At 34.7% G+C, this 27,455-nt stretch overlaps 1 protein-coding gene across 2 annotated transcripts in view; it reads left to right on the top strand.

Annotated features, from left to right (window-relative positions):
- The window catches only part of LOC145263891 (amyloid beta A4 precursor protein-binding family B member 1-interacting protein-like), a 50,940-nt gene that overhangs the window by 18,548 nt on the left and 4,937 nt on the right, over window positions 1–27,455 (top strand). For both annotated transcript variants that reach the window (XM_080120972.1, XM_080120971.1), the window contains exons 4-8: window positions 3,345–3,516; window positions 10,197–10,318; window positions 11,307–11,396; window positions 16,229–16,369; window positions 20,370–20,480. In XM_080120972.1, the coding sequence (XP_079977098.1) occupies window positions 3,345–3,516; window positions 10,197–10,318; window positions 11,307–11,396; window positions 16,229–16,369; window positions 20,370–20,480 (636 nt within the window). The remainder of the gene's footprint in view (window positions 1–3,344; window positions 3,517–10,196; window positions 10,319–11,306; window positions 11,397–16,228; window positions 16,370–20,369; window positions 20,481–27,455) is intronic.

The following is a 27,455-nucleotide window of genomic DNA, read 5'->3' as shown; positions in this document are numbered from 1 at the left end:
AAAAATGATGCAAGTTAAAAGTTCAAATTAAGTAAACTTTTTATGATGTACATACTCATTACAGAAATAACACATTCCAAAATCATATAAATTGATCTAGTTTATTTTTAAATAAGAAAATTATATTTTATGAGAAAGTGAGACGGTTGTATCTTGATAGGCCATATTTGAAAAATAAAGGGAGACAACCCAAGTCAAACAGCTGTAATCAAAATCAATCTTTTATTATTAAAATCATTAAAAATTGTAAAAAATGATTTTCTATATATATATATATATATAAAGAAATTGATCAATTTATGTGATTTTTGGAATATGAAATTTTCACCCAGTGACTGGTAGGTATTTAATAAAGATTGTTTTGTATTTTTTATTAGATTAAACTCTGTTCTTGAACCAAAATACATAAGGAGATATATCTCTCACCATTTTGTCTGCATTTTTTATTTTAAAAAAATGGTGCTAATGCAGAGAGTGATCCGCACTATTTTTTAAATCGTATTTCCACGTTTAATGAAAGTTTTATATGTTGTTTTTTTTATTGAATTGTGAAAATGACATTCAAGATGAGAACAACAGTCTGAAGAATCCAAATAATACGAAATTTAGATTTTTTCTTTGTTTTGAAAATTTGCAACATTAGCTTCACTTATATTACGAATTTGTAAACTAATAATCTGACTATGCTCAAATTTTGAGACGTGCAATTTGAAGACTAAAAAAATCATATAGATTTTTGTTTATTAGCGCTATCTGTATGTCAACATCCAGGATTCATTTGGTAATGTGTTATATGATACATTTATTGTTGAAAATTATGATGATGCAAATTTTTTTTTAAATATTACATTTTATTTTGTTTGTGTGCTTTGTGCTTGTTATCTGGTTACCCATTCAATCTGTGGGTCTGCGGGCAGCATTTTGTCTCCAATATTCAAATTGGGACATGATGCCGTGTGCCACAAGCCAAGAGAGTTCATCCATCCTGGAGCATAACTTTGACGCGCCAGTGGTTGATCGTTTGACATAGCCAAAAAGTTTAAGGGTTTTACTTTTGATTTTATCAAATAGAAGGAATAGGGAAGTAGTTTGGAAGGTGGATATATATATATATATTTGATCAAACAATATCCCATAATGAAATGCATTTGATAACAGTAAATGAAAAACAATAATGCATCAAGAATTCAAAGCGTTGTTGCAACTGTTTCCGTGCAACAAATATTTTTGCATAAACATGACAATGCATGAAACATGGATCCACCAAATCACTCTAGAGTCAAATCAGCAGTAGCAGGGTGGACACCATCAGTTGAAAGCCGTCCAAAGCAGTTAAAAATGCAATTAGCACACAAGATTTTGACCTCTGTATTTTGGGATTCACTAAGTATTTTGTTCATTGATTATCTTGAGAAAGAAAGAAAAACATCAATATTGAATATTATATAGCATTATTTGGTTGAAGTAAGAAATTGCCAAAAAATGGGAACAAATGAAGAAATAAATGCCTTTTCAGCCAGCCAATGAACCATGTCAAGGTAATAGTAACGATGACAAAGCTCAAATTACTTCACTTCAAATTACTTCTGCACCCACCATATTCTTCAAATATGGCTGCCAGCAACTATTGGCTATTTGCAGATCTTAAACAGTATCCCAGGGAAAGACATTTGGCTCAAATAAAGTTTTTTCTTTTTTTTTTTATAGCATATGAACCACCTGTGGGTAATTTAATACCAAATTAAATGAAATATAATTCTATAGGTAAAATAATTATTTCATACTAGACTTTTTAGCCTGTTAAAAAATGGGTAAAATTTATAGCCCGTTGACTTAGAATAAATGCTTTATGCCAAATTGATGGTTGAATATCGTTAAATTGACTTAAAGAGAGAGAGAGAGATTAACATTCTCTTAGCTAATTATATAATAAGATTTTTAACAAATCATAATATGCAGACAGATGTCAGGTCAGTGTAACATTTCATACTTAGTGATTATTAAAGTTTTCTACATTATTAGCCAATTGCCTTATATAACCCATTGCAGATTCGCATTATTTGATGTCTCCTGATTGGCTTCCACAGACATTATTATTATGGACTGAGTGTGAACCTTGTCAAAATTCACACTGGCTAACTTAATTGCTATTCATGTAGGTGCCTAATATGTATCCAAAACATCTAAAATCAACTTATTTTGAGCTATGCAAAAATGTAAGTACATTTTGGCATGATGTGATACCACGTGGTCCTCCACTCGACAACAATTGCCAACCTCAACATTGTGTGCCATAGACTTTTTTCTTTCATTTTCTTTCTTGATTATGACCATGTCGTCATCTTGCACACATTGGCAGCTGGTTCACAAGTATATATAATAAAATAAAACAAGATATAAAAAACACAAACTCTCACACATTCTGCAAATATCAGTTGCATTCTAGGCGTATGTGTGACACCATCAATCGTCTGAACAGTAAGGTTTACATTCACATCTCCTCTGAGCCACAACCTGCCTTCAACTGTGTCCAACTTGCAACTGTCCTCAACTCTGTCATTAATCTTCACAAACCCAAGACTCCGCAAACCATTCCCAACTTCAATTGCTGTCCCCTCGACAAAATGTTTTACAAGTATTTTAATGGTAGGTGCTCCAACGAACTACAAGCCCTTATACCCCCACAACGTAAATACACCCGACAAACCCAACAAGCAACAAAATCCCATCCTTACACAGTAGAAATCCTCAGATGTAGGAAAGTCTTCTACTCTAATAGTTTCTTCCCTAGGACTAATAGATTTTGGAAATAAACTGTCATGAATTGTCACAAAACTCATAGCTACACTTAAAACTGCTCATAAACTCTAAATATATCAACCTTTTATGTCTGGTCTTTTGTTTGCCACACCTTGATTAACAATTTATTCAGTTTCCTTTTTGTGCTGTTTTGTGAACAATTTTCTGTCAATAAACCATTTCTCCTTTCTTTTGTCATGATTCTTTTTCTCTTTCTTTCCATTTCCCAACACTTGGTGAGGAGGAACGATGATAGTATCATAATGATACTTAACATTGGTTAAAATTTGAAGAAAATCTGTAGCCTGGATGATTCAACATGGAATTATCAACACAAAATTGTAACATAATTTTATTGACATAAACTTAAAATGAAACTATCATCTAAGATTCATACTTTTTTTCGAATTTATTTAAGAAAATTTAATTTCAATTTTAAAAACAACCATGGAATTTTCACAGGTTTCGCTAGAACATTCTGCTGTGGTTATCTATCTTGTGGTTAGCTGATATCTCAAAATATTTTTTAAATTATTTTTTTATAGATTCCAAGCATCACGGTCTACACAGAATCTGGTGGGCATCCGCTAGATTTATCCTTTGGATCAAATACAACAGCTGTGGATATCTGCAATGATGTTGCTGTGGAATACAATTACAATATCAACGATGTGACCAACTGGTGTTTATTAGAATGTCTGTTTAATGGAAAAATTGGTATGTTTAAAAATTTTTTTTTTTTTACTTATGTATCATTAAATTTTTTTTTTTTTAAATAAAAAGGAGAAATAAAGTGCTTATTTTAAAATTGGATTCAATAATATAGTTGAGGACAAACTTCAAATCTGTTGCCAAGGCCGCTGGAAAAATGGTGGAATCTTTCTATCGATCCGGTAGATATCTCACTGCTAATACAATTCTCTATCTATATAAGAGCCAGGTACGTCCAAGGATGGAATACTGTTGCCACATCTGGGCAGGAGCTGCTAGAAAGGACTTGTCCTGCCTTGATAGAGTTCAAAATAGACTTCGTAGCCTCGTAGATGTCCTTTTCTCTTCCCTGCAACCTCTATCTCACAGAAGAGATGTTGCGAGTTTGTCTCGTATGTATCGTTATTTTCATGGAAAGTGTTCGACTGAGCTTCAGTCTATGGTCCCCCCTCGCCTAACTTTCACAAGAAACACTCGTCTAGCTGTAAACACTATCAATAATTCCCCCCACTCTTTATCTGTGCCTAAACCTAAATGTAGATTCCATGAACAAAGCTTCTTTCTTAGAACTGCACGCCTGTGGAATTGTCTTCCGTTTTCCTGCTTTCCAGCTGACTACAATATGGTTGTGTTCAAGTCTAACGTAAATAAGTTCTTGATGAGCCGTTCCATATAAGTTATCAAATTTATCAAATTTTCATTACTAATGTACTAATGATTACTATATTGTCCAATTTCTACTGTACACTCTTTAACCCTTATCCTTGAGTGGCCTCTTGGCCTTGATAATGTGGTGATGGCTATGTAAAAAAAACAAAAAAACCTTATATGATGTAACCAACTCACAGATCAGATCGCACCGATCTCCTGTCTAGCTGAAGTAAAGTGCTGCAAGTTACCAGACCATGAACTGCTTGGCCACCAGGATCCTGTCTTAAGGCATAACAAGTTGCCATATACACTCTACAGATGGCACTGTTTTCTTTGTGGCAGGGGTTATTGGTAATTTGTCAATGTTAAGTCGGGTTTTAATATTGTGAAGATTAAAAGAGTTTTGTCCTTTGAACCATGTGAGGAGTTGCCTTTCCTTGTCTGATTTGTGATGACGTGTGATTTAAGGTAACTTGTGTTGAATAGCAGAGTATCAAAACGGGGTTATGTAATATAAAGGGGGTTTTGAAACTGTATCAAATGGCTATATGTAGTATACTAGGAGTGTATATAAACAGTATAGCTGTATAATGAACGTATATGCTTGTCTTATATATGAGAGGTGTGCAATAAGTAATGCCCCTGCTCCACTTCCCTTAGCAGTAGAGCAACGAAACATGGCACAGTTATTAGTCTTTCTCTAAATAGGAACCACCCAGAGTTATGCATTTCTCCCACTGTTTGATGCAGCTCTGGAGACCGTTTTTGTAGAACACCCCAAATTGGTCCTCCAACCACGACGTGACTTCAGAAATCAAGGCTGCATCATCTGGGAAACGCTTTCCTTTCAAAAACAACTTCATGGCTGGGAAGAGGTGAAAGTCAGAGGGTGCAAGGTCAGGAGAGTAGGGAGGATGAGGGAGGATTTCATAACCACACACCCGTGCTTCTGATCTGGCAACATGCAAGTTGTGGACCGGATCGTTGACCTGCAGGAGGAGGGTACCTTTGCTGATCTTGCCCCGCCTCTTGATTTTGATAGCTTCCCTTAATTTCTTCAAAAGTGAAGCATAATAGGCTCCTGTAATCGTGGTACCCTTTGCCAGGAAATCTGTCATCACTACTCCGTCCTGGTCCCAGAAGACTGTGAGCATGACTTTGCTAGCGGAGGGCTGCACCCTTGCCTTCTTTGGAGATGGTGAGTCCAAGTGCTTTCACTGCATTGACTGGGCTTTGGTCTCTGGATCAGAGTGAAGAACCCAGGTTTCATCCTGTGTAATCAGTCTTTTGAAAAACTTTGACTCATCTTCTTGGCATATCTCTAAATTCATCCTCGAGCACTTGACGCATTCTCGCTTCTGGAATGGTGTGCGCAACCTGAGAATCCATCCAGCAGACATCTTATGCATATGCAAATTATCATGAATGATAGTTTCCACAAACCCTGTACTAATCTTGGCATCTTGGCTATTTGGCGAATAGTAATGCGCCGATCCTCCGAAATGGCAGCCTCAACTTGATGGACAGATGCCTCATCAATGGCAGAAGTGGGGGGGCAGGTCTGGGAGCTGTTTCCACAGACTTTGGGCCATGTTTGAATTCACAATGCCAGCATTTTACAAGGTCATATAATGGGGCATTATCACCATAAGTTTCTTTCATTTCATCCAAAGTCTCCTGTGGTATGCGTCCTTTCAAATACAAAAACCGGATCACTACTCGACATTCAACAGGCTCCATTTCACACCTAACTCAGTTCAAACACCTGTAAAACAGAAACCACCATTAGTTCAGAGCTGTAATTTGCCACGTAACTCGTAGAGATATAAATCATTGCACATGCAAAATTTCAGCTAGATCAGACAACTGGAAGTGGGTCAGAGGCATTACTTATTGCACGCCCCTCGTATGGGTGTACATATAACAGATGTGTTTCTATAAGGAGTCTCTTTTAGCTTATGAGTGTTAACGTTCTAATATGTGATTTTTCTTGTGTATTCTCTATTGTGTGTTGATGTGTGTACACATAAATTAACAGTTTATAGATATCATTGTCAGTTGGAACACCAGCAAAATCTTACCTCAAATACGTCCCTTCCGTGTGTCCTGAAATTAACGGTGCTTCTCTCCAAAAGTGAAAACGCCCAGACGGGAATTATATTTTGATATAATCATTTATTCCTTGCTAGGTTTTTTTTCAGAGTTGGCATGCTTTTTATAAGATTACATTTTTTCTAAGTCACCCCTTTCTGACTTATATGGGCGTCCTGTTATAATAAACCATCCGTCTGCTAACACGTTGCGTATCAAACTGCTCTCCCTCATAACTACTACTCTACATCTCAAAATCTATATTTTTTATCATGTCATCATTACACGTAGCCTAAAGATCCTTGCTGGGTTTTTGTCTCATATATTTGCTTATATTATGGTTAGCTTAAATTCTGTCAAATTAATATCAAATTCATATTCCTGAGAACTATTAAATGTAAATATTTCAACTTAACATAACTTTTCACATCAATAACATATTTCTATCTAACAATTATACCTTTACCAATCATTATAATAAACTATTTTAATTTCATCAAAATAATCAACCATTTTAATAATTACCAGTGTTTTCCAGTAGACTAACAACATAACAATTGGAGTTATCTACCCTTTGACTGTATATAAAAACGCGTGTATGACATGTTTTTCTTTTTGTGTGTGTCATCATATGAATAAACAGACGTATCTTTTGCATCTCTCTGTGTATGTTAAGTGTTAATTGATTTTTCTCTTGTCAACCGTTGATATAACTTTCCGTATGAAGATTATTTAAGGAAGAAATGTAAGTTTCCTTTATTTACTTCATAATTAATTAACAAAGATTATTAATTAATCTACAAGGGCAGTGAATGTAGGCTGTTTATTCCTCTGCATGTGGTTGCAGTTGACAAATTTGTGACCCACCCACACCTCTGCCAACAGGTCATTCCAATGTAGTGATGTGGAAAACAGATGTATTTTGAAGCCAAAGACAAATCGTTCTAAAAAAAAGGGCCTTGAATTGTTAGGAAAGTGTTGGAATTTGTGTATCGCATTGGAAAGAGACTATGTTGATGAATAAAGTCAAATTTTGTTGAAAAGTTGCTGTCTTATAAGTCATGTATTAAATTGACTTTATTATGAATTATTGAATTTTATTTAAAAACTGAACAAGAATAAGATTATTAAAGTACAAATATTGATGCGGATTAAATATAAGAATCGATTGAAAATAAAAAAAAATTTTCATTGACATTTATTCAATATTCATCAGGCAGTGATTAAATATGCTATTTTCATTCTTTTGCTTCTGAAAAAATATGGCTCATGATTCATTTTCTTTTTTTCAACGTCTATTGGGTGAGTGGAAGTAAATGTAATGAAGAGAGTAAAATCTCTGACTCCTCCTCTAAGTATGACTATAAAATAATAATGAGGATTAATTATAAATCATTTAATTTTGTTTAAAAACTAAAATAAGATTATTAAAGAACAAATATTGATGAGGATTAAATATAGAAATCAATTGAAAATAAAATTTCACTTGTTTCTTTGACATTTATATAGATATAGATAGGGATTGATTATTTTCATTTTTTCTGATGATTCTGAAAAAATGTGGTTTATGATTTTTTTTTTTCCAGTATCCATTGGAAGAGTGGAAGTAAATTTAATGTAGGGAGTAAAAATCCTGTCCACTTCCTGTAAAGATGACTAAAAGCTAATCCTTAGAATTAAATGTAAAAATCAATGAAATCAATTCAAAATAAAATGAAATTTGTCTTTTTAAGAATATGGACTAACTAGACATTTTAGCCCATTAAAGACAGGCAAAAGTTATAGCATATTGACTGAGTACTTTATGCCAAACTTATAGTGTAAATGTGGCATTATGATGACTAATCCCTAATAATCCTTAAGTGTACATCGAATGGATACTATATTTAATTAACTTCTCCTTATCATAAAAATATCCATACAAAATTTCATCCAATTCAGCCCAGTAATTTCCAAGAAAAAATGGAACAGATAGATAGGCTAAAAGAAACATAATATAGACTAGATCTTTTAGCTTGTTAAAAACAGGCAAAAGTTATAGCCTGTTGATTTAGAATGAGTGCTTTATACTAAATTGATAATCAGATATTAAATTGTGCTCATTTTTTCATTAAATACTAATCCCTATTAATCCCTATTGATACCAAAGTATTAATCAAATGGATACCATAATGCTCAGTTAACTGTACCTTATCATAACAAAAGTCCATACAAAATTTTCGCTAGATTGGTCAAGTAGTTTCTGAGAAAAAGTGGAATGCACAGACAAAAAAAATCATAATATAGACTTGACTTTTTGGTCTGTTAAAAAACGAGCAAAAATTGTAGCCCTTTGACTTAGAATGATTGCTTTATGCGATGTTGAAGGTTGAATATGGTTAAATCTGTGCTCATTTTTGATCCTTAATTTTGCATCAAACGAATGCAATAATACTTAGTCTAATTCACCTAATCATAATAAAATTCTGTACAAAACTTCAGCCAGATCAGCCAGTAGTTTTTGAGAATTGAATGTGATACTATGGTGACTAATCGCTAACTGTACATCGAACATATACCATAATATTTAGTTTGCGGTATCTTATAACAAAGGTCTATACCAAATTTCAGGCAGATTGACATCTATTCAATGTTGCCACCTTCAGCCTCTATCACTGCCTTGATACAGGTCTGGAACTAGGAGCATGCCTTTTCCACAAGCGCCAGCAGGAGCTTTGTGAATATTCAGTGAATGGCGGCGATCAGGTTACCTTTAGCGTTGTGGGAGGGCATGTTGAGGTTTTCCACATATGACCAAACGAAGTAGTCCAGTGGGTTCAGGTCAGGGGAGGAGGGTGGGGGGCAGTGAGAGAAGAGTACAAAGTTGTAGCACTCCTTCTGGAGCCAAGCCTAGGTCTCTTTGGACTTGTGGGCCAGTGCCACAATCTACAATACATTGTAGTCTAAATTGCACAGTAGAAAAACTACTGTTGATTTTATAAATTATTTTTTATATAATGGCTTGATTAAAGTTTAAAATGCAAACGTTAAGTATCATGCTTCAATTGTACTCTAAACAGAAATATTCATTTTAAACCAGCCCCTGTCATATTAAAGAACCTATTGTTGATTTTATATCTCAGGCCTTTTGGCATGTGTAGTAATAAAACTTCTCAAATGCACTTGTGATCTTAGGCTGTGTTATGTGTTACATTTGGTCAAAATCACCTGTTCCTTCTTTCATTTCGATTACTGATTATCAATATTTATCAAAGACATTCTCATACAAAACCTATCCAAGAACACTGACAGGCACATAAAATACTTTGATTCAAAATTTTATAAAAATCAGCCCGTCCATTTTGAGTCCATACGGAAAGAACTCTCTCGCATGCACACGCATTTATATATATACACTCTTTATTTGTTTTTACATAAGCAGTAATATGTTGCTACATAGTCATTAGCATGTTTTGGTCAGCTAGTTTTCAGTAACTAGAGATCTCTTCAGGTGATACAGCTTAACGAAAACAAAGTTTGCAATGAAAATATCAGGTCTTCTTTGTCACCGGGAGTTAATATTAGGAGATTCCGTCAAATGCTTTGCTTTCGTACAAGCTGTAAAAACAAAGAATATACCCTACTCTACTTCGGTACTGAGCACTCTTGTATTAACCTTGTTATACTCCATTGGTTACTTAACCTCTAGAAAACTGATATTTTTATATATGGTTTTCTGCAAGTATGTTTTTTATTCTTATACCAGTGGAATATGTATGTATATTTAGCACTGGTCAATCCCCCAGTGGTATAAACATAATAAAAAACATAGATGACAGGTCATAAACCCCCATCCCACTCTTAGAAATGTTGAGTTAATGCATGAATTGGATTGGCCTCCTGTGAGCAAACCGATACTGCACTAGTTTCAAGCTTGCCTGACACAAAATTGTCTTTTCTTTCAGAACGTCTTGTGGAAGACCATGAAACAATCAGAAGTGTCTGTCACAATTGGGACCCAGTCCGCAATGGTTACTTTGTCTTTCGCACAGATTCCAATAAGCATCAGCCAGTTCTCCAACCAGAGGTAAGAAAAGAATTTTTGGCGCTTCTACACTATTAGGATGAGATTTTGTAGTCAATAAATGGTTTTCTGATAAAAAAAAAAACAATGGCTTCAACTGATTTTTTGTCAATCCTAATAAGTTACAATGGTAGCTTCCAAATTATGCAGTCGGAATTACCTGAATATTATTGAATTATTAAAAAAAACAACTTTAATCGTGATAGCAGGTGAAAAATTGCCGCCATCTTGTTTAAATCGAAACAAAAAAATTACCTCCCTTTTGAATTCTCCTGTGTCTTCAGATGGTTTTCATCAAATTCTATTTTTTATTTTCTTTAATAAATAATTTTCGTAATTTTTGGATATAATCATCTTAAAAATACGAGGAATATGGCGATACCATTGTTTTCATGTGAAATTCAGTATTACAATTTCTGAAATGTTGTCCTAATAGTGTAGAAGGGCCAAATTTTTTAATGTCTGTGTGGAAATGCACTTTTTTAACTATAACTTTAAGACAAATTTTTTGCTTTTTGTACATGATATATAATATAATCGTATTTGGCTTCAATATAATCTCGTTTGACTTGAATATAATCATGTTCAATCTCAATATAATTGTATTCAACTTCAATAAAATCTGATGAAAATTTTACAACAGTTTATCAGAATGTTATTTTAGACACCCTGTGCACATGTATGTATATCTATTATATTTCTTAATATTAAGAGAATATGCAAATCTATTTGCAATGTTAATGATCTTGTAAAAATGTTTAATGCTGTATTACAGGTAAGCATTTTGAAGACACCATGAAAAAATTTAATTATACCATTAAAACACTCTTCAATACCATTAAATTTTTACAGCTAATTAAATTTGTCATTTAAACCTTTTAATTGTAAGTTAAAACATGTTTTATGAACGTATTAATGATGACATTAAAATATCTATTGTTCACATTTTTATGATGACTTTCATTAACACTATTGTCTCTTTTTTTTCCAGTTGGCATATTCAGCTAGTGTCATGGATGACAAAGATGATGCAGCTGATATTCCTGAAGAGGCTCAAAAAGCAAGGGTCCATCTTCTACGAGTAAGAATTGTTCCAATCAACCCAATTATGTTCTGTCTTCTTGGGTACAATTAAATTTAATCTCTTTGTTTGTTGCTTATGTCCTGATGCTTTCCTTCAATTCTTGCAGGGTTTGCACAATGTTTTGAATTGTGTTGTGACTTGGGCTATTTCTTATAAGGAAATGCTGTTGATAAGCTCTTTGAGTCAAAATAATTGACTTCTGATTTTGGTAAAACAATTTCACAACTTGCGTATGTTGTTCAATGCTATACTTATCCATAATTAATTTCCAAAATATTATCTGTAAAATATCTGAAATAGAGAAAAAAATAATCATTAATAATAAAATGACAAAGATTTTCAACCATTCAGTGACTTTTTGGACACCCTGTATAATGGCACATAATATACTTACAAAGTTAAGTGAAGATATGATTTGCGAGTTGAAAGTGAATTAATACTACTTAAACACAGAAGTCTTGGAATTGAAAGACTCTTAACATAGGTGTAAATATGGTTATCCCCCCTTGATAGGGCTGCCATTATGTAAGTCAAAAAACGGGGAACACTTGTCCTTCTATTGGAGAATTCTTCCAGCCTTTGTGGAATGATCTTTCTCTTGCAGGCTGGTTTATGATTGAAGCCTTCAAAAACACAAAAGGAATGTTCATTGTTTATTGTATTCAATATTTTTTCACATTTTTCCATGTATTGTTTGCAGAGGTTTGTAAACCTGACAAATTCAGCATAACTCCTGTATTTTACTTGAAGTGAAGTTTCGGTGTTGTATCTTTAACAACTCAAAAATCAAAACGTAAACAAAAACACAGCTAATATCTGTTATCAATTCATTGAAAAATTAATTTCCAACTGATATAGTTCCCTTAGTTGTACAGGGCTCTATGGATAAATTTAATTTTAGTTGACCTTTGACAACTAAATATTTTAATTTACTAGCCAAATAGAAAATTTACTAGCTAAACCAATGTAATGCTATTTCACTGTTATGAATAAACCAATAATATTAGGTGATGTTTTTTTAATTTTCGAATTATGAGATAGACAAAATTAAAAGGGGGAAATTCAGAAATTTTATTCAGTTTCAATTTTATCAAATATAACTTGAATAAATAGCTTAAATCTTTTTGTTTTTAAATATTACTACTCTGTTGATTTACAGAAATAATGTTAGCTGGCCAGTCACACTGTCCTGGCCCCCCAGCAATCCTTCTCCTGCCATTAGCCATCCACTTCTCAATGGATTTCTCTGGGTTGAATTCAGCCAGATCTGGATCTTCAGAAGAAATTAATATTAAATCTGACAGTTTCTGTACAGACAAGCTGCTCCGTATGTCCCTCTTTATTCTTTTCTGTACAGAAAAGGCTCTCTCACACTCTGCAGAGCTAATAGGAAGAATCAGCTTTATCCTTAGAAGATGTAACAAATTGGAGAAGTCAGTTTTGTATGGATCCTTGGTTAGTAGAATTTGCCACAGATCAGAATAAAACTTGTCCCTGAAAGTATTAGAAACAAAGAATTTCATTTGTCTCCATTCTGTTTGAACAACTTCCACGTTGCATCATGCAGTCACAAAAGTTTTTTTCAAACCAGTTACAAATCACCTCTATTTCGTGATTTCCAAAATGGAGAAGTTCTCTTTTACCTTCTGGCCAGGTCTCATGATTAAATACCTTGAAGCTTTTCACCACAGCTTGAGCATCTACACTTGTGTTTGTTCCCAACAGATTTTTGAACCTTGACTCCAGTTCTTTCAATATAAGGTCAACTGTAGAGCCAACATGTTTCTTCAGTTTTTCTTTGGCCACACAAACAGGACTTCCAGTCATTTCAACTCCTTGAAATTTAGGATTATCCTGCAAATTTGAAAACTGTTGATCTTCAATGCAATTCATAAACTTTTCATACATTCCCCCAGGAATGTATTCCTCCTTCATACTTGTAATAGTTTCCATACAATTGTTAATTGATCCAACTACTACAGGAAGAATCACATTGTTTGCCTGTAATTTTAGACTGAGTAAAGCTAGCTCACCAAACAGGTCAGATACAAAATGGCAAAATGCGATGAATAAAAGGTCTTTCAACTGCTTTCGTACTTTCCTAGCTCTACCAGCAATATCTGCGTTTGGTGATGTTGCTGCAAGATTTTCCATATGAGTGAAGACTGCTGCATACTGACCATGATCCTCAGCCAAATGACCATCTTTTTTTCCTTGTAAAAAAGCTCTCATTGCCCTGTCTTCACTGGTGCTGGTGAGTAAATTCTTGTTTCAAGTTCTTCTCCAATGATCTTTGGCTCTCTTTTGCTCTTTGGGCTGAAGTGGTATGTCTTCCATATCAAATGTAGACATTCATTCACAGACTGCATGATAGGACACTGCTTTCGTAGCTTCAACAGAGCTAATTCAAGCCTGTTTGCCATAAAGGGAATTATTACGTCTTTTAATTGAATATTTAAGACAAAAGGTTAAGAAAGACGTTTTTTTTTTCAGAAAAGATCAGTTCTCGTGTTTTCGTCGAGTGTTTTCAATATGAGGGATCGATTTACTAGAACAGCAGTATATAAAACTGGGCACCCTCTAACGATCTTTAAATTAATATTTTTCCAATTTTTTGTTTTAATAATTTGGTAATAATTCACTGAAATTTTCAAATAAGACGAAAAGAAAAAAAATTATAAGGCTGTATGTGAATTAATTGTCGTCAATGTTTTCATTTTTTTGTCATAATGTGAAATCTTATGCTTGTACAACTGATGATACTTCATAACAGCGTTTCTTTTGGTTGTCGTTCAATTTGTGATGCACTCATCATGTTTTTTTGTCTTCCCAATCTCTCTCAGGTGATTGGAAATCATCATATATGTTACGTCTAATTCAGAAGCAAGTTCTCAAACAGTTGTATGTGGATAGGCTTCGACTAAAACTCTTAATTGATCATTGTCAACATCTGACTACTACACTCATCATCTTCAAGACTCCATCAATGCCACAAAATTTCTTAAACCACCATTGTGCTGTGCATTCAGTAGTGGTTCCTAGGCCAAACATTTCATTGATATCGTGAGCTGTTTTAGAAGTTTTTTGGCCTAGCTTAAATTGAAATAAGAAAATTGTGAAAATTTGCTTTTTTCCATCTTGTATTCAACGTTCTGAAAAGAAGACAATTGTTTTAAAACGATTGTAATTTAAATGATTAGAGAGAGAGAGAGCAAAAAAAAAAACTCTTTAAAATGATATATAAAGTGAATGAATTGTAATTAGAAAAAAAATGGATTCTTGTCAGCATTCAAATGACATTGCAAATTTTAACCTGTTCAGTTCGGTTCTCCGAACTCGATTCCTGCCATCTTGACTTCGGGTTTTTATCACCTCATTTTGATGTGAAGTCTCATTGACATGCAAATAACTGCATATCAAACGACAGGTATTATAACAAAAACTTATTTGAAATCAAAATTTAAAATCTTGCAAAAACTTTCTTGTTAACCTAATATAATGCACAAGCACTCAATATTAATTTGCATCCAATCAACACATTCTTCTTTAAATTTTAAACTTGACCCTTCCTCTGCATACAATTAGTATCATGCCCTCACCCTTCATATTACAAAAAGTTAGTTGAGAAGTTTGCCTCAAGTTGCATGCAACTGTGTTTGTCAAAAACAGGAAGACTTAGTGAATAAAATGATGACTGATAAGAAACCTTTCACATGCAAGATGTTTAACAATTAGCTATTTCTAGTATTTTCTCATCAGAGAGAGAAAATAAGAGTTCTTTTAAACAGTTACCTCGTCCAACCACTTATTGCCAGTATCAGAAAGCTTGTACACAGAAGACTCCTCACATACAGGCATGTTGAGAAGTTTGCCTCGCTGTAGCAAGATAAGTCATGAGAATTGATAGTTTAGTTTAAAGATTTAACTTAAAACCATGTAATAAAAAAATTTATGATATAGTATGATGATAGAAGAACTCTTTAGCTTATCATCAATTGAAACAAATACATGTCAAGACTACTGTAAAGAAGATGGGTCCCTCTACTATGCTTTATAATTACTCTCACCAGAGAGTACCCTATATCTTTACAATGCCATAAGTCACCCACACATGGAGTATTGTTGTCACATTTAGGCTAGTGTATCTATCACTAGTCTCTCACACTTAGACAAGCTTTTAAAAAAAAGTCTCAAATCTAATAAGTCTCACACTATTAACCAAGCTCCAACCTCTGTGGCATTGGCAAAATATTACATCTCTGTGCCTGTTTGACACAATTCAAAATAATAGCTCCTTGTGTTCCAAGTGACAATATGCCATTTTGGGGGTGACAAATTTTTTAAAAATTTTAATGATTATTTAAATGCTGTTGTCAAATTCTGGTTTAGGAAGTTTTTTGTATAATATGAATCAACAGATGATGGTCAATGGAAATCAGATAGTTTTGCTAAGTGGGTCAGGTAATTTATCATAAATGTAATGGAAAAAATAATAGGAAAAATCGTTCAATTAAAATTGAAAATAAAAACAATGATGCAAGACTGATGCAGACTTTTGTTTTAAAAACACAGCAAACAAAATGATGAAAGAGTGCAAAAATTTGTGGATAATATTTAAAAAAAACAAAAACAGTTTCAATTTATTCTTCTCTTTTAATCATAAATGTTCATATACTGATAAAATAAAATTGTTAGGAAGTTTGAAACTTATGAATAATGTAAACAAGGATGTAAATAATAATGCAAATAAGAATGTTAATAATAATGCAAATAAGAAGTGCATCTCAGAAAAAATGTGTCAAATGTTTTTTTAATTCTTTCTTTCATAGGAGTATCTACAAGATACACAGAGATTTCCAGATTTGCAAGGTCCAGCTTTAATCCATAACGGTGACAAATCTGGCTGGAAGAAATACATCTGCTGTATCCGTGGATCTGGAGTTTATTTTTGTCCCAGAAGGCAAATAAAGGTCAGTTGCATGCAAGAGCATTTGTTGTCTCAATGTTGTGAATATGTGCATGTATATATATCTATAATATAAAAGGGAAAATGTGTATTAGTGTGTGCGTTTTTTGTATATGTCCGGCAAAGGCTTTTGGAGGTGGGAGAGGGCTGTTCCTTAGCACTTTTTATATACTCCCTAGATTATAATATCTCCGATTTACGAAAGGAGGTTGCATCTATCTTTTATTTGAGCGACTTTTACATGCTATTTTTGCGCTATTTCTTACTATCCGTGTGTTTGTTGGGCTTTTCCGTATAAAAAAAAAAGAAAAGTGAAACTAAATTTGGAGCAAATGCGTCTCCCCGGCACTCATGGCAGGGATGTCCAGAAAGCAATGAGCTTTGATCAATGTGGGGAAAACCCATCATATCAGACAATTGCTATTCATTTGAACACTCCCCTTTTTATGGGGAGCTGGTTTTCCCCAACATCTTGAGGAAACAAACAAATATGCAGAAACTGGCTTGCAGCCAAAGTTAAGTGTAGGATTCCATTCCCCTATCTTGTGATGTTTGACCTCATTAAATTTGCACACCTGTCACTTAACTTTTTAATCATTTAATTTCAACCATTTTCACTTCTCTGCTCTCATAGTGTCGCGGTAAGTTATCAAGTTTTCTTTCACTTTTCCGCCTTCACCCCAAGGCTTTGGGTTCGAGCCTACCTACCTACCAAAACTTTTTTTTTCCCTACACACACACACCGACAAACACCCAGGCAATGCCAGGCACCCATGCTAGTATATATATATATTTCACTTTTACAGACGTATTGTCAAACTGTTATCCAGCCTAGTTTGCACGCAGCGCACACATGGACACAGTGCACAACACTCAAGTTTTAAACATATATGGTTATCGCTCTAGCAGTTGCATATTTCAGTCCACAGGTGGCAATATCGACTTCCTTTTTCCTTTCTCTCTCTCTCACACACCTGGAGTGCTAAACTAAATGGACATGTTAAACCTCCTGACTTTCTTGTGAACATGTTTTGTATTCGTTGTCCATAATAAATTCACCCGGTTTGTAAGTTACACATTTAGTGAGCATTTCTTTATTTGTTGTTTATTTCTAAATGTTCCTTTTTTTTTGGCGTGATAAACAACATTCAATGATTCCATTACACACTCAATACAATGGAATAATTCATGTCTTTCTAATTTCTCTTGTTTCAAGCGATTAATGCATCTTCTGATGTGCTGAGAGCAAAATGTGAATTATGAAAAAAACAAATAAAATAATTAAATGGTAATTTTATTGTTTAAGTCAATAAAAAGAGGAAGTGAAAACTACGAGATAATAGAAAAAAAAATTGTGTAGAGAGAAGGAGGAGAGTGAATCATGCATAATGTGTCACGTTATCTGTCCTTTTTCTCCACACCTTATGTATTGTCTATAGATGACAGAGAGAGGGGTAGAGAGTGACATAGGTTGCAGGGCTTTATGTAAATGTTCTTTCTTCTTCTTTTCTAACATATTTGTGATAGAGAACAATATAAATACTAACATATTAGTGATTAGATCTTAGATGAGAAAAAAACATCCAGATTGTCTTCAATGGATGTACATCTAAACAACATGATATAAATGCAGGAGTGCCTCAGGAGGCAATCCTTGGACCTTTATTCTTGATATTCATAAACAACCTCCCTGATAAAATTGTGTCCGGGATGGGTATACATTCTTATGAGGAAACAATGAATGTACACATATTTAAGGCAATGGCAAAAACCTTAGGAAACGACCTCCACTCTGTAGTGGAATGGGGCTGTAAATGGATGGTAAAATTTAATGCTACTAAAATTTATCTTCTTTCCTTTAACAATTACAAGAAACGTTCTCAACCACTGATAGCCATGATTAATATCACCCTAGCTGAGAGCTCATCTGTCAAATTTCTCAGGTTAACATTCACAGGCAACATGAATTGAACAAATATATTAAGAACATTGCCAAAGCTGCTGCAAAGTAGGTGGGCTCCCTTTACTGTGCTAGAAAATTACTCACATTTGACAGTATCTTGTATCTCTACAAAGCCACCATTCGCCCATGCATTAAATTTTGTTGTCACATCTGAACAGAGCATCTACCACTCGTCTCTCCTTCTAAGACAGGGTCCAAAAAAGTCTCCAATCTAATAGGTCTCACACTATCAAGCAATCTCCAACTCCTGTCTTATCACCACAGTGTTGCATCTCTGTATCTTTTTTACAAGTACTTTAATGAAATGTGCTCTGATAAACTCAGCGTATATACCCAAAAAATACCCGTTCAACAGCAAAATCCTGCCCCTTCACTTTAGAGGTCCCTAGATGCCAGAAAGCCTTCTACTCTAATAATTTTTTCCCTCAAACTGCTAGACTTTGGAATTCACTCCTATTTTCTTGCTTCTCTGACTATACAGGGTGAAACGATAAAATTGACAACCTATAAATGTTGGTATGATTTCATTTCTGTTTGATGAAAACCAGTTTTCTTTTTTTGTTGCAGACCATCTACTAGTTGGCCAGTTGTGTACAAATCCCAAGAGCAATAGGAGCCTTCTATCATGTCTGAAAGTGACACAATTTCAACAATCGAGATCAGGGATGTGCTGTTGTACAAATCATGCTCTCTACCGATTCAAGTTATGACAGCAGGACCATTGCTGGAGTGCCACAAATAACAGGGACGTGCCCAGTAAGATGAAAACAAAGTTTCTGGCCATGGTTATGGTGTTTGGCGTGGTTTGAAGTTAGGGCCACATCATGCCACCTCATATCTTCAAAGTTGGCTTGAAAGTCAACACCAAAGTGTACCTGGATGTGTTGAAGAGTGTGTTGATCCTCTGGTGTAATCAGGTGGACTCTGGGTGTGGCAGCAGGATTCGTCGCCAGTCCAAAGAGACCTAGGCTTGGCTTCAGAAGGAGTGCTACAACTTTGTACCCTTCTCTCACTGCCCCCCCTCTTCCCCAAATTGAACCCACTGGAGTATTTTGTTTGGTCATACGTCAAGAACATCACCAACATGACCTCCCACAACACCAAAGCCAGCCTGATCGCTTATGGAAAAGGCATGCTCTCAGTTCTGGACCGATATTGAGGCGGTGATTGAGATTGAAGGCAGCTACATTGAATAGATGTCAGCTCTACTACATAAGCAAGTTACCTGAATTGATTTTTTCAATAAAAGGTTTCAAATAAAGTTGTAGTGTTGTTTTCTTTAGGGTGACACTTTTATCATTTCACCCTGTATAAACACGCAAAGTTAAAATTAATGTGAACAGACATCTCTAGATATATTCCTCATGATTGTTAATAAAATATGAATTCGTCTATATTACAAAAACCAATAATATATTGTGTGTATTTTGTAATATTACATTTATGAAATTAAATAAAAGTCAGGAGTACATTAGCTTATTTCACTTGTTCTTAGAGAACATTGATAAACAAAGCTATGGACAATGTAGACTAAATAAATCTGCAGTCCCCCCAAAATAGGTGTTTTACAATTTATAAAGGTCAATGTAAAACTAATAGTGTAAAAAGAATCTATTCAAGATGGTAACATGGTCTGCACATGGAAATCCAAATAAAGCCACATATATCTATATTATATTTCTTTTAGTCTGTCTGTCCATACAGTTTTGGAATTAATAGGGATTTGTATTTAAGTCCCGATTTTTCTCGGAAACTACTAGGCTGAACTGATTGAAATTTTAGATGAAGTTTGTTATGGTAAAATGCAGCAAATTAAGTATTATGGTATTCATTTGATACACAGTTAGGGATTAATAGGGTTTAATATTTAATGTAAAAATAAGTACCACCATAAAATACTATTTCTCAGTAAAGTGGCTAAAACATGTGCCCGTTTTTATTGGGCTAAAAAGTCTAGTACATTTTTTATTTTATAATTAATAATCTTGTTTCATTGGTATGGTAATTTATGATATTATTTTGCTTTCTATTTTAAATAAAGGATCCTAAAAACCTGAAGCCATTATGCAAATATGACAACATGGAAGTCTACACAGTTAAGCATCATTTTCACCTTGTGAAATGTCCGACAGACTTTTGTATTGCAATCAAGGTAAGATATGTACAAGACTTATCCCTTTGTTTTAAAATTTTCTTTATTTTTGTTGGCTATGAAAAATACTATCATGGCTATTGCAAAGAAACTTGGCTCCGTCTACCATGGTAAAAAACTTCCTTTGTAGAAGTTTGAAACATATATCCATTTTATAGATATCCGGCACAAACACAGACCATGATATTATTGCAGTACTCTTTTGCAAAATTGAAACATATTTAAGTAGTCTGGTTTATGTAGTTTCACAATATATTTGATTATGTAATTCTTTCTTCAAAATCTTTGTAGAAGTTTGAGGCATATAACCATTCTGTCAATGTCTGGCACGCATGCATCAATATTACTCTACCATCTTTGGACAGAACAGATGCTATATATTAATCCTAACCCAAAAGCTAATAAATTATATATTAGTTTGAATTTTATGTTCAACACAACAGCAACATCAGATGAGATTCAAAACAAATTACTTTCAGTTTCTTTGAAGTATTTTAAAGGAGGATTTAGGAGAATATAATATGGACATGATCTTTGATTAAAAATTCTAAATATAGCAGATTTGCATTGAATTTTATCCAGTCATTAGACACCAATTAATCATAATTCCGTAAATTTCAATTTTTCTTAAGATATCTTCAACTTAAGCCTTAAAGTTTAGACATTTCCTAGAATACAAATCTTGTAATGGATTTTGATTAGAATAAGGATTCTAGATATAAGATTTTGATTCATTACATCCTGATTTTAATTACTGTGAAAGTGATGCAAAACTGTTCTGTTCAGAGAATTAATTTTGCCTATTCTGTGACAGGTATCCTTCTAGTAATATATATATATATATATATATATATATATATATTATTTTATTTTGTCAACAATTCCTTTCTGTCGCAAGTTTAGAATATAATTGTCTATAATACCAACTCAATTGTAATCTCAGCTCAATGAATTTTCAAAAGAGTTTTCAGAGCATATATACGTAAATTGAATAAAAACACAACCTCCATGAATAGAAATTCACTTTTTTGGCGTTTTTTTGTACATCCTTTCACAAAACAGCTGTAAGAGCTTAACGCCAAAAAAGTGAATTTCTATTCATGTAGGTTGTGATTTAATTCAATTTACGTATATATATCGGGTTGTTTGCAGTGCCATGACGCGCATGGAAAGGGACCCTGCACTCATCCCCGGTGGGCTTTCCTGATGCCACAATCCTAATTGGAGAAAGGTCAGCTGATGGTCTACTTGTGATGCATGTCTGAAGCTCCGCATAACCTCTTGTTTAGCTCCCCCTTACCGAAACTCTTAAAAAAAAAATATGACGACAGTACAATCTAAAAATAAGCTTAAACTAGGATTAGGGACAAACAAATTCAACTTGCCTCCTCCCTTGAGGCTCTCATTCACAAATATCCGTGGGCTTAGAACTAACTTAGCTGATGTTGAAGCATTTCTCTTAACAAATACCCCGGATATCTTAGCACTAAGTGAGACTAACCTACACTCCTCCATTCCCTCTAACCACTTTAACATGCCTGGATATCTCCCACTCTGCCGTAAGGACTCTGACAGACATATGCACGGACTTGGAGTTTACATTCGTAATACCCTTCCCTTGACTAGAGAAACAAACCTAGAAACAGAGGATCAAGCCTTTATGTGCTTTAGACTAAACGTGCAACACAGTATTAGCTACTATTATTTTCTCTACCGCTCTCCCTCGACTCAGGACTGCTCCATAATAAACAAAGTATCTGACAGCATAGACACGGCACTGTCCCTCGACACTAGCGCACAAATACATGTGTTTGGTGACTTTAATGTCCACCACAAAAACTGGCTTGGATTCTCTACTCACACAGATGCAGCGGGCAGCACAACCCATAGCTTCGCTATATCTCACTCCCTATCACAAATTGTTACGTTTCCAACCCGTTTCCCTGACCAGGAAGAACAACACGCATCACTTCTAGATCTGTTTTTGACCACAGTTCCCGATGACTGCATAACGAAGGCCCACAGCCCACTCGGGAACGCTGATCATGCAGTGATAATGGTTGAAATCGCCCTAAACTCTAGACCCAAAACTGAAGAGCCAGTGCTCAAAACAACGAGATATTATAATAAGGCTGACTGGGAAGCCATCAGGGAACTAATTAGAGATGCTCCATGGAAAAATATTTTCTCTCTCCCTGCTGAACAATGTGCAAACGAGACCACTGACTGGTTCAAAACTGCAATCGAAGCGCATGTTCCCATGCGGAAATTTTATAGTAAGCCCCACTCTCCCCAATGGTTTACGTCGACTTGTGCAACTGCCATTACTCAAAAGCAGCATGCATACCGTAGGTTTAACCGACATAAGTCCAGTTCAAACAGACTGAAGTATATAGAAGCTAGAAATAACGTTAAGAAAGAAATAGCGACAACTAAGAGAGAATTTACGGAAACCACTAAAAAGCGCATCGAAGCACAAAAACTAGGAACTCGAGACTTCTGGAAAATCTACAACAGTGTAGTAAATAATGGGCAATCAACAATTCCCCCACTAACCAACAATCACGAGGTTGTCTCCTCAGCAACCGACAAGGCTAACATGCTTGCCAGTCGGTTTGCCTCAAACTCCACACTGGACCCTTCCAACCACCCCCTACCTGACTTTCCTATGCGGACAGACGCCACACTAGACGATCTGAAAACCACCCCTGCTCAGGTGCATGCTATCATAAAAAACCTTGACACCTCAAAAGCATGTGGACCCGATCTTATCCCAGCTGTGCTATTAAAAAAGTGCTCAGCCGAAGTAGCTCCAGTTCTCTCCAAACTCTACAACAAATGTCTTAATGAAGCTTGCTTTCCGGGCTGTTGGAAAACTGCTTCTGTTGTACCAGTATTCAAGAATTCTGGCGAAAGGACAGACCCATCAAATTATCGCCCCATTAGCCTCCTCCCACTTTTTGCCAAAATATTTGAGACCATAATTAACCATGCTCTAGTCCATCATCTTACAGATGCTAAAGTACTGACTGACAAACAATATGGATTTAGACAAGCCCGTTCCACAGCAGACATCCTCACTGTGATCTCTGAACGTATATACCATTCACTGGACAAAGCGGGGGAAGGCAGAGCGGTAGCTCTAGATATATCTAAGGCTTTTGACAGGGTATGGCATGAGGGTCTCCTCAGTAAAATCAGATCATACGGTATCACTGGTAGAATACTTAACATAATTAAATCCTTCTTAGATAAGAGAAAAATCCAGGTAGTCCTCGACGGTCGCACATCTAAACAATATGATATAAATGCGGGAGTGCCCCAGGGTTCTATCCTTGGACCTCTATTGTTCCTGATATTCATAAATGACCTCCCCGACAACATTGCCTCTGAGATGGGTATATATGCTGATGACACTACACTCTATGGCAGACACGACAGGAAGACGAATGAACACATTTCTAAAGAAATGGCAGAAACACTAGAGGAAGACCTCCAATCTGTAGTGGAATGGGGACAAAAGTGGTTGGTCGCGTTCAATGCTGCCAAGACTAAACTAGTTTCATTCAATAATTACAAGAAACCCTCTCTACCACCTATAGCAATGGCCAACGACTCTTTATCTGAGAGTCCATTTTTCAAACTCCTTGGCCTAACGTTCACAGGAAACATGAGTTGGAACAATTACATTGAAGGCATTGCCAGGGCCGCTGCAAGAAAGGTAGGCTCTCTCTACCGTGCTAGAAAACTACTAACACCCGAAAGTATCCTGTACCTCTATAAGGCCACCATTCGCCCATGTATGGAGTATTGCTGCCACATCTGGGCTGGTGCATCTGCTACTAGTCTCTCGCTCCTTGACAAGGTTCAAAAGAGAGTCGCAAACCTGATAGGCCCTGAACTGGCATCTAAGCTTCAGCCTCTGTCCCATCGACGAAATGTTGCATCCCTCTGCCTTTTCTACAAGTATTTTAGTGGTGAATGCTCTGACGAACTGCAATCACTTGTGCCCCCACGACGCGAGCACCCTCGACAAACCCGATAGATTACTAGATCCCACCCCCACACTGTAGAGATCCCTAGATGTAAAAGATCTTTTTACTCCAATAGTTTCTTCCCCAGAACCGCAAGACTCTGGAATTCCATTCCAGGTCCCTGCTTCCCCAATAGTACTGACGTGCAGAAGTTCAAGTGTAACGTGAACCGACACCTTGCTGCCCAAATCCCTACATAGTACCCCAGTAGTTGTTGCCCCTGATAGTAGCCCCCTACACCAAAGTGGCAATTTGCCTTGTTTGGGGTGAAAATGTAATAAAAAAAAAAAAAAATATATATATATATATATATTAGTGGCCTGGCAAGGACACAGGGGAGACAACCAAGTAAAAGAAAACCCTGAGCATAATTCATCCAAAGGAGCAAAACTTAAGCTGGCTTGCCAGGACACTATAAATCCAAATGTAGGCAAATTTAGGCATTTTTTTATTGGTTTGAAAATATAAATATTAATTTTAACCACAGAATAGTATTATAATCTTCAAAAAGCTTGCAAATTTTTATGTAGTTTCGTCCCATGTAACCAAAGATCTGAGCATTTCAATATATAATTTCATTTAATTAGAGTAACAGCAAAGGGAGACTTGATTTCAAATATTTCTCATGAGTTATATCTCCCCTCTTTTGGAAATAGGATATGATTATGAATATCTCCAATATCAAATAGTCCTTATACACTGTGAAATTTACTTTATGCATGAAAACCAAAAAGGGGAGATATAACATATGAGAAATATTTGGAATCAAGTCTCCCCTTGCTATTATTTCAGATCATTTGAAACCATAGTAACAAGTTTTAGTCTCCCCGCCATCAAGGCCAGAGGTTTTGGGGAAATATATATATATATATATACTAACAGGAAAATCTGACATTTCCTGGGATTTGGTGAGGATCAATGAATGTTTCACCCTCTTAAACATTTTTGTCATTGAAATTTCCCATTTTTCAATCAAATTGATCAATTACCTGCTCTAGTTGAAGACTCACTATGGTGTACTGGGAGGAATCTTCAATAAAATCCCATTATTAAACATACTAATAGGCTCTAACAATCATACACAATATATAACCTCAATATATATATTAAAATTCACCAAGAACAATTCTAACCTCCTTAATGCCCAGAAAAATACAAAACAGCCCTAATAAAAACCTGATTTAACTCATATACAATATTTCCTCATCCAAGAAAATATTCTACAAAGAACTAACAATCATAAAACAGACTCTAATAAACAAATATTTTCCTAACAAAATAGCCAGTCAAGACATAAACTTTTTATAAAGTCTATTCATACAAACACTAACCCCAACACTAACAAAAATAATATTAATGCCACACACAGCCAAATAAATGTAATATACAAATTCTCTTGTCCATTTGAAAAATATCTTCCTAACCAATCTACAAATTCATATTGTCCATATGATGAAAACCCTCTCCAGGGATCTTGCACATCACTTATCAGAAAACAGTGTGATTCAACGCCATATTACCTCTCATAATAAAAACTAAAGTCAGCTGAAATAAGAAATATATTAATCACTAACACTAAAATTAAGTAGCAAAATGATTTCTGACAGAGATTAAGATTACTAGAAGAAAATAATTTTTCTCTGCAGATAATACATTAGTTATTAAACTGAGTTAAGTCAAAAAGACCAAATACTAAAACTAGATATTATTAGATTTGATACAAATCAACACAAAAATATAATTATTTTACTTATTTCTTTATACGTGCATGAGAATAATTTTGTTGTACGGAGTGAATAAAAGTATATATTAACCGAAACTAGATACGTCCTATCGAATTGGGGGCGGCCAATATTACAATTTTCCACTTCTTAATCAATTAAGAATTGAAATATTAATTACAACGACCGCTATAATCACCAATAAAATTATTTACATGAAAATATATAAAATATTAAATACATAAGACTCAATTTTTTTAAATTCATAGTATTATATTACAAATACAATATTTAAATGAATTATAAGATAATATTTATTTCTAACTAATTTTTACATAATAACATACAGATAGTTTTAAAACTTTGTATATAATATTCTTTTTATTTTTATTTTCTTACTTTTATTATTTTTTATTTATCTTTTAATAGACCTACTTTCCATGACTCAATTAACTATAGGACGCGCGTATAACATCCAGTTTATTTCCCTTATCTTTCTCAGAGTTTCTAGACTAATATGACAGTTAACATTTGATCACTGTCTCCTTTTTTTCTTCCTCTTTTTTTCTTCTTTTTTCCATTATGCGCTGTTCTATTTCTTTCACTATATATCCGTATACTTTCGCCCCTTTCTTCCTAGGTTAGTAAACGCGTGTCGAGGCATTTACATGTCAGAACGTACATTTTAGAGGCGTGTGTGTGTATGTGGGTGTAGGTGTATGTGTTGCGTGTGTGTGTGTGTGAGTGTGTGTGTGAGTGTGTATCTATGGTTACATCGAGCTGCCGCTTATAAGTGTCTAATCTAATATTTTTATTTGTTATTTTTAATTTTTATTTTTTTAAATCCCTACCACCCTCTCTATAAAATGTATTAAGTGAATTGCTACTACCACCACCTCTGGTTTTTTGAGGGTCGAAGCCCGATCTTTTCTTTCCTTTTTTTCAGTATCAAAAATGTAATTGTCTGATTTAGATGCTTGAAAATACCATAAGGTTGAAATAAATTATTGCATCGACAATTATGTAATTTCCGTGTTATATTTTTTATCTTATTGCTCTGTTTACCACATTGAGCTCTCATACCCGGATTTCCTCTGGATTTATTCCATTATAACACTATATATATATATATATATATTTGTAGTCATCGACATACAGTGCCGCTAGACTAGTATCGCTCCCTAGCCAAGGATTGAGCCTAGAACCGTCGTGTTGACAGT

The sequence above is a fragment of the Euprymna scolopes genome, chromosome 39 (genome assembly GCF_053919585.1).
Source record: "Euprymna scolopes isolate OS-2025 chromosome 39, ASM5391958v1, whole genome shotgun sequence".
Lineage (NCBI taxonomy): Eukaryota > Metazoa > Mollusca > Cephalopoda > Sepiida > Sepiolidae > Euprymna > Euprymna scolopes.
This window is presented reverse-complemented; position numbering and strand designations above follow the sequence as displayed.